The sequence below is a fragment of the Tamandua tetradactyla genome, chromosome X (assembly GCF_023851605.1).
Source record: "Tamandua tetradactyla isolate mTamTet1 chromosome X, mTamTet1.pri, whole genome shotgun sequence".
Taxonomy (NCBI): Eukaryota; Metazoa; Chordata; class Mammalia; order Pilosa; family Myrmecophagidae; genus Tamandua; species Tamandua tetradactyla.
Window position 1 is genome coordinate 155,390,014 of NC_135353.1, and position 12,074 is coordinate 155,402,087.

The 12,074-nt window shown below is 41.6% G+C and overlaps 1 protein-coding gene across 1 annotated transcript in view; it reads left to right on the forward strand.

The window, feature by feature from the left end:
• MAP3K15 (mitogen-activated protein kinase kinase kinase 15) overlaps nucleotides 1-12,074 on the forward strand; it is a 90,108-nt gene that overhangs the window by 27,568 nt on the left and 50,466 nt on the right. Inside the window, exons 2-4 of the mRNA XM_077147036.1 lie at nucleotides 2,693-2,863; nucleotides 8,878-8,990; nucleotides 9,739-9,898. Coding sequence (XP_077003151.1) covers nucleotides 2,693-2,863; nucleotides 8,878-8,990; nucleotides 9,739-9,898 — 444 coding nt within the window. The remainder of the gene's footprint in view (nucleotides 1-2,692; nucleotides 2,864-8,877; nucleotides 8,991-9,738; nucleotides 9,899-12,074) is intronic.

Here is a 12,074-nt window from a genome sequence, read left to right on the forward strand (position 1 = left end):
TGTATAGGAAAAGGAGGATAAGTGCTTGATTTTTCCCTTCATCTGTCTTCAAATGCAATGGGTTGGTTCCTTAGCATCCTTCAAAGGTGACTGGTGAGTTTTTGTCAAATCATTATGAACTCATCATTTTAACATTTGATATTTCGATCCTTTGTAGTTATTCTTCTTCTCAGTGCTCAAATTATCCCCTCTTTGGCCCAAAACTGATTCAAGTGGCTCCTGAGTCTTTTTGATACAAACTTAGTAGCTTCTTTGCTTCTTCATATGTTAAGATGTTCTAGGATCATCTTAGATATTTTTAAAGAAAGCCATTTCTCCAAGGAACCCTGATGCCTTGTAGTGAAAGGTGAATTTAGAGATCTCAGTCAGGGCTTGGAGGGTCTCAGTGCTACTGGGTTGGTCTTTTTTTTTTTTTTTTGACATTTTTAGTGGACAAAGCTAGGAAATGTACATGTATATTTAAGGAAAATCATTTAATGAGTTCATACTGATGTTCCAATTCAAATTTAAGACTACAGGATTCGTATTTCTTTGAGTTTGTATTTAAATCTGTTTTCTGCCAAAAAGTCTGGGACCAAATGATATTGAAGTCAGTATTTGTTATATTTTCTGTTCTGAATATATAGTTTCAAAATGTCAATGCTGGTATTGTCACTAGCAGTATGATTGCTGAAAAGAATTTAAGACTTCATTGCACTTATATATTTTTTCTTAGGGGTTGCAAACTAGTGGTATTCGAATTCCATCATTTCCTAACTTATTAATACAAAGACTTTATAAAGAGAAATTTCCCCTCATCAATGACTTGGTTATCCTGATATACAGTCTGTATAGGAAAAGGAGGATAAGTGCTTGATTTTTCCCTTCATCTGTCTACAAATGTATCATCTTAAACATTTCTAGAAGCCAGCCATTTCTCCATGGTGCTCTGGTTCCATTTAGTGGGAGATGATATTTAGACACCTAGACAGGGCTTGGATGTGCTCAGTGCTTGTATGATACATATAACATCTTGTGCCTGACCAAGGATTGACCTCACCCCTGTCCCTCTCTGCACCCTGCACCCCTCCCCATGATTCCCTGGAAATGTGCTGAGCTTTGGCTGCTGTAAGCTTAAATGCTGTCCGTCCAAGTGCATCTTGTTTAGAGAAAATAGCACAGCCCCAGATGTTTGTCCAAAACTTGCGTGCAAGTCTGGCATTCAGCCACCTTTGTCCCCAGTCATGTGTAACCTGTAGGGCGGTTGCCGCAAGTACAGACATACTCAAGTGAACTTAGGCCAGTCTTGCTATCCGTTGCAAGGTATGTGCGGCTGTTAAGTAAATTCCCCTAATAAATGCTTTTGGACTGATCACTCTAGGGTTTGGTACCTGGTTCTTCAAAATCTCAACTCAACATGGGTTTGTCATTATTCCTAGGGAAATAGAGCCAAATTGATGCATTTCAAAGTTACATGAAATGGTGTGTGCCTTTTGTGGCTAAGACATCAGCCAGATACCTAGGTTCATTCGTTTCATTTTTTGCCCTGGCCACAAACTCAGATGATAAGCTTATTGGCAAACAGTGGTTTTAGGGAACACTTTTTTTTTTTTAGCTCATTTCATTTGTTTTATAATTATGTGAAACACTCAAATCGTTTCAGAGTCAAATTCCGAGAAGTGTCATGTCTCTGCATATCGCCTTTACTGCGTCTCCTTCCTCCACCTGTTGCTAACCACTTTTCTTCCTTTTTGGTTTGTCCTTCCAGTTTGAAAACAAAGCAAAACAAAAGATGAAAGTAAATGTATACATTTATTCAAACTTCCCCTTTTATCTGTGTACATTATTCAGCATCTTTTTTTTCTTCTTTTCAGTATGCTCTGGAGATCACTCCCAAGCAGCATATAGAAATCATCTCATTCCTTTTTTACAGATTTTAATATTTCAATGAGTGGATGTGCCATGGTTTATTCAGCTCATCTCCTCTAGGAGATAGGAATGTGTTCCTAGACTTTCACAGGAATATTTTTAATACATCACAGCTGCAAACTTGGGATTTGCTCGCTGGTAAGAGTAGCTTTAACAGTTGTCTAAGGAGCCAGTCTCCTGTGTGTAAAATGAAGGTTTAACCCTATAAGATAATGGCAAAGAAAACTGCCATTTATAAAGGTAGGAATAATTTCATAATATTTCCTGTTCCAGTGGCTGTAACATAAGATAGGAAAACAGGAGTGGCACGAGTCCTTTCCCAGATGAGGATGGCTAGGTATTTCAGATAAAGAAATACAGGAGTCACTTCCGAGTTCGCCTTGGTATTCTGAATCTGGGGGCCTGGCCACTTTTCCAAAAGGACCCCTTGTCGATCTGTGTCCTCCCAATTGAGGCTTTAGATTCTGAACTCCTTGCTCCCCATCCAGCCAGGGGAGGTCCCCGTATTATTTTTTTTTTTTTGTCCATCTGAATAAATGGATCTGCATCTGCTTTCACCCACAGTCTTAGGTCTGATACAAAGAGAAAGAGTCAAGTAGGGGCTGTGTGTAGTTGTAGATTTCCTAGTGTGGATCTTAAGCAGCTGTTACATTTGAAAATGAAAATGAAACACCATTTAGGTGGTTTTTCCCACTGAAGCATGGCGTCCTGGCATCCAGTCCGGCAGGAGGCATAGCCCTGCATTCAGACTTTCACGGTCCTGTCCACGTGTGTAACCTTGCAGGAGAAACAGCCTGGGCGACCGTGAGAAGGCCCTTCAGGTCATGCTCCGCGTTCTGCAGACCTGTGACCACCCCGCCCCCGACATGCTCTGCCTGTGCGGGAGGATCTACAAGGACATGTTCTTGGACTCAGACTGCAAAGATGACACCAGCCGAGACCGTGCCATTGACTGGTAAACCCTCAGCCCTAGACTGCAGCGCGTGTGTTTTGCAAAGGACAGTCACAGGGGCTAAGGCTCCAGATCCCTCTGTATCAGCAAGTGGGAAAAAAATGTAATATATGTGGCCTGAGATTTTTCAGTGCCCCTTTCCGAGGGGGATCTGATGGCAGGCCATTTCTTCTGATGGTCCCCTTTTCTCACAAGCTCACTTGTCTGGGAGAGCAAGAAGGCTTGGCATGTTTCTTCCCAGCTACCTCTCCCAGAACTTTGTTCCACCACCATCAGGGTATCGTCTTCCCAGTGAGCTGTTCATCCTTCACCATTCATTCATTCAGCAAGTATTTTTTGAGGGACATTTCTAGATGGTGGGGACAAAGATACATTAGACTTGAATTCCTACAGTCTCGGACCTTGCATTGCTTGTAAAGGAAGTCAGGCAAACAAACAAAAAAAGTCAAGTGTACAGGATGGGAGCCCGTGGTGAGGGCTGTGGAGAAAAGTAAAGCAGACAGGGATAAGAAGGACTGGGAAGGATGGTCTGCAGCTTTCAATAGGGTAATCGGTGAAGGCAAATAAAAATGTGAAGGAGGGGAGGGAGTGAGTCTTGCAGACACCTGTAGAGAGGGCATTCCAGGGGAAGGGAGCAGCAGAAGCAAAGAGCCCGAGGAGGAAGCATGCCAGGCTCGTTCACAGGTGGTGAGGTATGAGCAGGGGGACAGTGGCAGGAGGTAGAAGACAACCATACAGGGCCTTGTAGGTGAGGAAAAGGATTTCAGCTTTTGTCCTGGGTGGGATGGGACATCATTGGAGGGTTCTGAGCAGAGGAATGACAAGACCTGACATGCATTTTAACAGAGTACCCTCATTCTTATCCTTGTGCTGAGAATAAATTGCAGGAGGGATGTCAGCTACCTTTTGCTGCATAACAACCCCAGAACTTAGTGGCTTATGACAGCAATTATTTGTGACTTCTCAGATTTCCATGGGTTAGCCGGGAAGTTCCTTTACTGGCTTCACCTGGGTTTGCTCCTAAACTTGCCATCAGCTGGAAGGCTAGCAGGCCTGGAAGGGCCGAGATGGCCTCACACATGTTGAGTAATTGGTACTAGTGTCAGTGGTGCACCTGGGTTCTCCACCATGTGGCCTTTCATCTATCTGGACTGGCTTCCTCAAGTGGTGAGAAGAATTCTAAGACAGCAAAGGTGGAAGCTGCAAGGCTTCCTGAGGCTTAGGCTCAGGAACTCACAGTGACACTTCTGCCACATGTCATTGGTCAAAGCAAATCATAAGGCCAGGGCACATTCAAGGGGGTGGAGAAATAGACTCCATCTCTGGAGGGAAAGAGTGGCAAAGTCATATATCAAAGGTGTGTACCCATTGGAAAGGTGGGAATTTGTGGCCATTAAACAGTCTACCACGGGGGTAAGGGCAGAGTCAGGGCAGGGTTAGGAGGCTGTTGCAGTAATTCAGGGGAGAGCAGATGGTGGCTTGAACGAGGGTGGTAGTGAGGAAAATGATGAAAAGTCAGATTTTGGGTATATTTTGAAGGTGATGCCAGCAGCGCACATCATCCACTTCAATCATGAGAGGTCTTGGCACTGCTGCCCCAGTCTTTTTGAGTTCTAACTGCTGCCTCTCTGTCTCTTCCTCTTCTACTCATGTCAGAGACTCTGGCCTCTGCCTTCTTCTCTCCATCCACACTATCCTCCCTGGAAATTCCAGCTACTCCCATACCTTGGGACCTATAGATGGTGATCTCCAGCCTGACTTTTCCCCTAAGGTGAACCTGTTCTACCTCAAGATGATGCTGGTATTTAAGACACAACATGTTGAAGGCTGAAGTCATTTCCTCTTCTCCACAAGTTATAGCTTCCAGTGTCTTGCTTTTTCTTTTCCTATCATCATTTAGCCCCCTAGGCTTAAACTTTTGATTCTTTTCATTCACTTTTCTACCTATTCAATCTGTTCTCGACTCCAACCCTTTTGTGAGTTTTGCCTCAACCCTTGCCAATCGTTTCCCATCACCACCTCCCCAATCGGTGCCTTTTTTTTTTCACTTTCTTGTTAGGAATGTCCTGGTAGTATCCCAAGTAGGTTCCCTGCTTGATGTTCCTTCATTCCATCCTCCACAGATTTGTCACTTACTCTTCCTAAATCTCAAAAAGCCTACCCTGGCTTCCTATTGCCTATTAAATAAAAATTAAAACTCTTAGTTTGCCATTCAAGGCACCTCTAGCTCTAATTCCCATTATGCCGTGTACATCCAACTAAACTGAAGTTCCCTTAGGAGCTCCCCAGTTTCTCATCTCTGCTCCTGCCATTTCCTGTGCTGGGGCTTCCCTTCCCAAATCACAGCTATTGTAAATCTGTCCATCTTTATTGCAGAGCTCAAGTCTCGAGGGAACACTCTGTACTGGACCCATGTGTCTTCTGTGAGTCCTTCTAGACATGGGTTTGGGTGGTTGTGGGATAGCTGTCACTCTCGCTTATATTTTCACTGATTGTGTATGGAACTATAGTGTAGTTTCTTGGAGGGCAGGGACCTTGTTTTACTCCTTTCATCCTATTATTCTTACTTCATCTGCAGCCCTGCTTAAGGTACTGCATGGTAGAGGGGGAGTCACTGAGGTGTTGGAGGGAGGGAAGTTAATGTTTAGTAGAACCAAAGCAGGGAGCTGTGGTCCTGCCAAGAATTCAACTGCAAATCGGGAAACTGCTGCCTGGGACTCCTTCAAGAAAGTCATCAGGATCTTTTTCTGCCCAATTCAGAAGGTAGTTACAGGGAGCACAGGAGCAAATGAAGTTTAGTCTTCTGGCCAGGGCAAACTGACTTTGGATGAGACCTTGGGAACCATCTGGGCCAGGCCCTGAGGACAGATATGGAGTGTGTGGTTGGGGGAGGCAGGTGGCTGGTCTTGGGTCACAGAGCTGGTCAGAAGCAAAGCTGGGGCTGCCATCCTGACCTCAAGTTCACTTCCTGTCTACCCCCAAAGCTGGGCCTGTTTGATTTATGGGTAAGAGGCACAGAGAAATAACCCCTTCTCCCCTCTTGCAGCATAACTTTTCATAGAAAAGATAATGAAAAAAAATTTAAATTGATTAAGGTTTGATGCTTTTCATTCACTTCTCTCCCTATTCAATCTGTTCCCGACTCCAACCCTTCTGTCAGTCTTTAAAAATTAAATCTAGCGAAACGTGGGATTTTAAATCCCCAAAACATACAGGGGTGAAAAAGGTAGAAATGTTGTTGGCTGGGGTTAGTGTCCTCTGGCCCATCTGAAGGTACTTGCATTATTCCCCAAAGTTCAGAAAACCAGATTTTAGTCAACAGAAATGATAACTTCTCCCTTCCAGAATTGACGTTTTGTTGTTGTTGAATTTTTTTGTTGTCCCATGAGTACAAAATTACTCCTGGTGGACAAGTTCTTGGTATGAACTGTGCCACTTAAAGTCATTTCTGTGTCGTTACTTCACTGATTAAATTCTTTTTTTGATTATAATATTCATATTTGCTCATGGAAGAGTAGGAAACTTTTTTCAGTTATCCAATTAATATTTTAATTGCGTGATTGTCCTGATTATAAAACAAAATGCAGATCTGCTTCATCTCTACACTGTTTGGTTAAGCCGGCTATCAACATTAATTCCAAATATTTTAAATTCAAATAGGTGTATTGCAAAAAATTCAAACATTGCCTGTAGGTACTTTCTGAGAGTAAACCATTTACTGTTTTAGTATTTAAGCAATGCATTTGAAGAATGCCTGGCCAAACCTCACTTAACTGAGTTAAAGCATTTCAGACTTTTGAGATATTTAGATTGGTGTTTCAAGTTACTGTCCAGTTTGGGTTTATACCATATAAAGGTCAAATCATGGGTTTACTTACAGGAAAGATGGGATTGATGTGTGAGAAATCCTGATCAAATTCTAGGGCTAATAACACAAAGCCAAGGAGACGGCTATTAAATAGGACATATGTTCAATCTAATCCAGGTCTTTTTTGTGTCTTCCATAAAGTGATAATTTCTCAATACCTATACTGATATCAAGAGAGATTTCATATTTTTAAAAGAATATATCATTTAGATAGCAGCCAACTGATCACTGAATAAAATCTTTCACTGAATCTTAAGCTTGAAGGTCTTACCTATCCCAAGTACTCTCAAAAGCACTCCTCTCTGAGGTTGATAGTCTGTTCTTACGTATACCTTGACGTTTCCCGTTGTGCCTTACTTGGAGGTACTGAACACACGGTACCAGGCTTGTCTCCACAACATCCTTACCAATTAAAACATAAGTTGTCAAAGTCCTTTAAACTAACTAGATGGATTCTGGCACATAGAGACTATATTAACCAGCAATCATAGAGCAAAACCTTCCATCATTCTGAGAGGTTTAGAGAGCCCTGACCGATTTGGTACTATGTTCTTATACTCATAGGCATTCTAATATCATTTATTTTAATGCCCCAACAAAAACTTTTTAAAACTTTGAATAAACAGTTCTCTATCCCAGGGACTGAGGGAAATATAACCGTTCTCAGCACTGCCTGAAGGTAAGAGCTGTGTGTATCTCTGTATTCCCATGGTCTAGCACAGAGCCTGGTGAATAGTTAATGCCCAAAAGATATTAGTCGGATGAGTCAACAAATGAGTGACTGAAGGCAAAAGATCCCTCTTCTCCTAGATTAAGAATTCCCATGGTAGAAAGAACCAAACTTCTAATACATAGTGAGATGGCTGGGGAAAAAAAGGCTCAACTACATATTACAGCTATCATTCCCTTTCTTAAATCAGCAGCCATAAAAATAAATTTAAGAATCCAGCTATATGCAAAATAGTATGTTTGATTCTGGCTGTTACTCTAGATAGGCTAGGCTGTACTTTGAAGGCAAATTCCTGTATTATTTTCCTATAGCTGCTGTAACAAATTACTGGGTTTGGTCATTTAAAAGAACAGCAATTTATTCTCTCACTAGAGGCCGGAAGTCTGAAGTGGGTATTTCTGCGATAAAACCAAGGCAGCAGCAACGCCATGCTCCACCCAGAGGCTCTAGGGAATCTGTCAGTTCCTTCCTCATGCAGCTCCTGTCTTAGCAGCACCATTTACATCTGATGATATTCTTCCCCTCCCACGAGTTGGCTTTCTCTGTTTACTGCTTACATAGCGATGTACCCCCAGGGTTCCCTCTCTCCCTCCCCCCTCCCCCTCCCCCTCTCTCCCTTCCCCACCTTCCTCCCCAACCCCCACCAAAACTTACGGCTTCAGCTCAATCAGTACATCAGTGATCTCCAATTCTGCACATGGAAACTTTTTATGGAGAGAAAATTATAAAGACGAGAGTAAAAAAATACGGTGTGAACATTTTCATATAAAAATGGTGCACCCGGTTTTCAATCTTGCTCCTTATCCTAACATGTCAGGTCCTGCCCCTTATCTCACTTTATGCCAATAGCACTGCTAGTATAGCTTTTTGGGATCCAGGATTCCGGCAACAGTGCTTCCTACACACACACGCACACACACACACGCACACACACACACACAAATGATTCCCTGTTGTGGTTTAAACAAATAAATGAGGCCTGCAGAGAAATGGCCTGTGGTGGATGTGATTTCTATGTAAGAAACAGTAGTCGATGTGCCATTGGGATCTAAACTTAAAAAATGAGATTTGGACATCCAATTGCAGTAGTCTTTAGGGATGGGATTACAATATTTTAAGTTCCTTTTGCATGCTTCAATATAATTTCCTTATTTCATATCATGATAATTGCTTTTATAATTAGAATATAAAGCTCATGAAGAAAAATGTATAAACTCCCTGGTTTATGTTATTATGTCATTTGAAAAAAAGTAATTTGAGAGCTACATCTAGCTGTGTGTAAGAGTAGGGAGAAAGCTGGAAAATATTAAGTTGGAGTAGCTTCATTAATATTGGTTTGTACCATTATTTACACATTGTTTATCTTGTTCTAATATAATAAGATGATATAATAAAGATTTGGTGGTTCTACAAATATAGGTATCGCAAAGGGTTTGAGCTGCAGCCGTCTCTTTATTCTGGAATTAACCTTGCAGTTTTGCTGATAGTTGCTGGGCAGCAATTTGAAACTTCCATGGAACTAAGGAAAATAGGTACGCTGTTTATTATTGCAGTTGTTAACGCTTGGGTTATAGAAGTTCAGCATTAAAAATATGCTCAACTCAAACAGATATTATACAGCGCTTTTCATAGCAGCATTGTTGACAATAGTCAAAAGGTGGAAAGAGCCCAAATGTCCATCAGCAGATGAATGGATACACAAATTGTGGTCTGTTCATACAGTGAATTATTATTCAGCCATGAGAAAGAATGAATTTTTGATACATGCTACAGCATGGATGAACCTTGAAAACATTTTGCCAATAAAATAAGCCATAAGCAAAAGGACAGATATTGTATGATCCCACTCACAGAATACGTGAAGTCATAGTGACAGAAAGTAGATTAGAGGCTACCAGGAGCCAGGGAGACAGGAAAATGGGGAGATGCTGCTTAATGAGTTCACAGTTTCTATTTGAAATGATGAAAAATTTTGGAAATCTGTAGTAGGGCCTGTTGTACAACATGCCACTGAATTGTATACCTCAAATTTGTTCAAATGGCAAATTTTATATGTGTTTTGTCACAACAATATTTTTAAAACACAAAATAGAAATACATCTAGTTGAGATTTTAAAATATAAGCTCAGATAACTAACGTTTTATTTCAAGAGGGACAATCAACTACTTTCTGAAACATTTGCCAAAATAAAATGCCTGCTTTTTCCTCTGTCTAAAGGATTGCATAATAGAGAAACTAGAAATATTTTTCATAACTTTACTAAAATTCAAATTCTTAAGGTGTCCGGCTGAACAGTTTGTTGGGAAGAAAAGGGAGCTTGGAGAAAATGAACAATTACTGGGATGTAGGTCAGTTCTTCAATGTAAGCATGTTGGCCAATGATGTTGGAAAGGCTGTCCAAGCAGCAGAGAAGTTGTTCAAACTGAAACCTCCAGTCTGGTAAGTCTCGTCTGTGCATTGTCATCACCCATGTCAATATCTAATCTTGTTCTGAAATATTGCCCCCAGACAGAGAAAGTATAATCTCCCCAAACAATAACAATTGCTATGTTTTTTTTCCTTCTGAATTCTTCAATTAAAGCCAAGTTAGGGCAGACGTAACAGCTCTGCAAACTCACTTGCCTTTAAAGGAAGAAAAGACAGGCACATACACGGAGAATAAGTCCTTACATACTATATCCTAAGATTATTCTTTCAGTCTTGTTCACTTCTTCAGGTCCTCCAGAACAAAATTATCTTTGGTACTAGTACATATGATGCATTTGCGAGAAAGCTTTATGATCTGCACACCAAGAAAATGATATCCATGACAAATGAAAAGTGAAACTAACCTAAAAGGCCAGGGACAGGGTATAGTCAAGAAAATGGTGGCCCAGCAATAGCCCTAGTTTAGCCCGTCATGCAGCTATTAAACTGTGCACTGAAGAATACTTGGTGACTTGGAAATGTGTTCATGGTTCATCATAGAGTAAGAGAAGGCAGTTGCAGGCCATATTTTTCTGTGTTGGTCATTCTTAAACTTGAGTGTTGCATCAGGATCTCTGTGTTGGTTAAAACACAGATTGCGGAGCCTACTTGAGGATTTCTGGTTCGTTAGGTCATGGTAGGGCCCAAGAATTCGCATTTACAAATGCAAGCTGATGCTACTGATCTGGGGACCACGCTTTGAGAACCATTGTTTTCAATGATCTCATTTTAATTAAAAATATGTGCTTGGTATGTGATTCACTGAGAAAGGCCTGGGAGGATTGGGCAATATCTGACTTCCCCAATAGATATTAAGCTGCGGTAGAGCTGTGGTTATCTTATTCGTTGCTGTGATCTCACGATGGGTGTTCAGTAGATATTTATGACATGAATGAACAAATGAGGGATTTTCTCCAAAATATTGGCAGTGGTTATCTCAGGGAGGTAGCTTAACAAGAAGCTTTAAATCTTAAATGGCTTTGGTTTTAATTTATTTTCTGATTTTTCCAAAATGTGTATGGATTACTTGCCTGATTTTTACATTTTTAATTTTAATTATCTCCCTCCTCTTATTCCCCAGCAAAGTGGGCCCACCTGGATTCCCAAGGGTTGGAATCTCTTCAGTCAGATTTAGTTTGACCCCGTTTCTTCCCAATCTGAAGGACCTTCGATTTGGCCCCCAAATTAGAGTAATCTCGTCTAAGTCCCCTGAGGCTGAGAGAACATGCGGCCAGGCGGGGCCCTCAGCCCTTGTGGAAGTGGCCAGTGTCCTCAATGTCCTAATCTTAGGGCACATTCCTGCATCTGGGCTAGACGGTGCTGACTGCAGGGACAGGAGAGCCCAGACTTGGGTGCATTCCCGTTACGTGGGCACCTGGTCTGATTGATAGCTTTGGTGCCCGAGTGGACAAGTTGAAGTAGAGCTGGTCTACCTGCCCAGGATGGCTCCAGATTTTGCCCTCAATGGGCAAAGCCATCCTGTGATGTGTGCAGCTGCATCACATCTGGTCAGTACCAGATAGGATGTTTCAAAATGTTAGAGCTGTCCAAAGCGGAAAAGGTATGATCAGATTGAAGATGTCATAACTTCACAGTGTACCTGGTTGGATATAATTTTAAAAATAAAACAAAATAAAAAGACAATGAATTTCAGATTGGTGGTTACCAGGAGTCAAGGAGGGGGTGGAGGCGGAAGGGAAGTAGATGTGGCTGTCAATAGGGGGGATCCTTGTGCTGATGGAAATGGTCTTTACCCTGACCATATCCAGGTCAGTAACCTCCTTGTGATGTTGTGTTAGCATTTTTCAAAATGTTACCATTGGGGGGACCTGAGAAAGGGCATGTAGGATCTTTCTGCATTATTATTATTATTATTATTATTTTGGCATAGGCAGGCTCCGGGAACGAAACCAGGGTCTCCGGCATGGCAGGCGAGAACTTTGCCACTGAGCCACCGCTGCACCACCCTCTTTCTGTATTATTTTTACAACTGTAGGCAAATGTTCAATTATCTCAAAATAAAAAGTTCACCATTTTGCAGTTGTTTTGAATTTCAAACTACTTGTCACTTAAACAGTCATCAAATGCCTGCCAGTCCCTACTCGCTGACACTGTGTACCAAAACTGAGGTTTCACCCAATGTTGATGA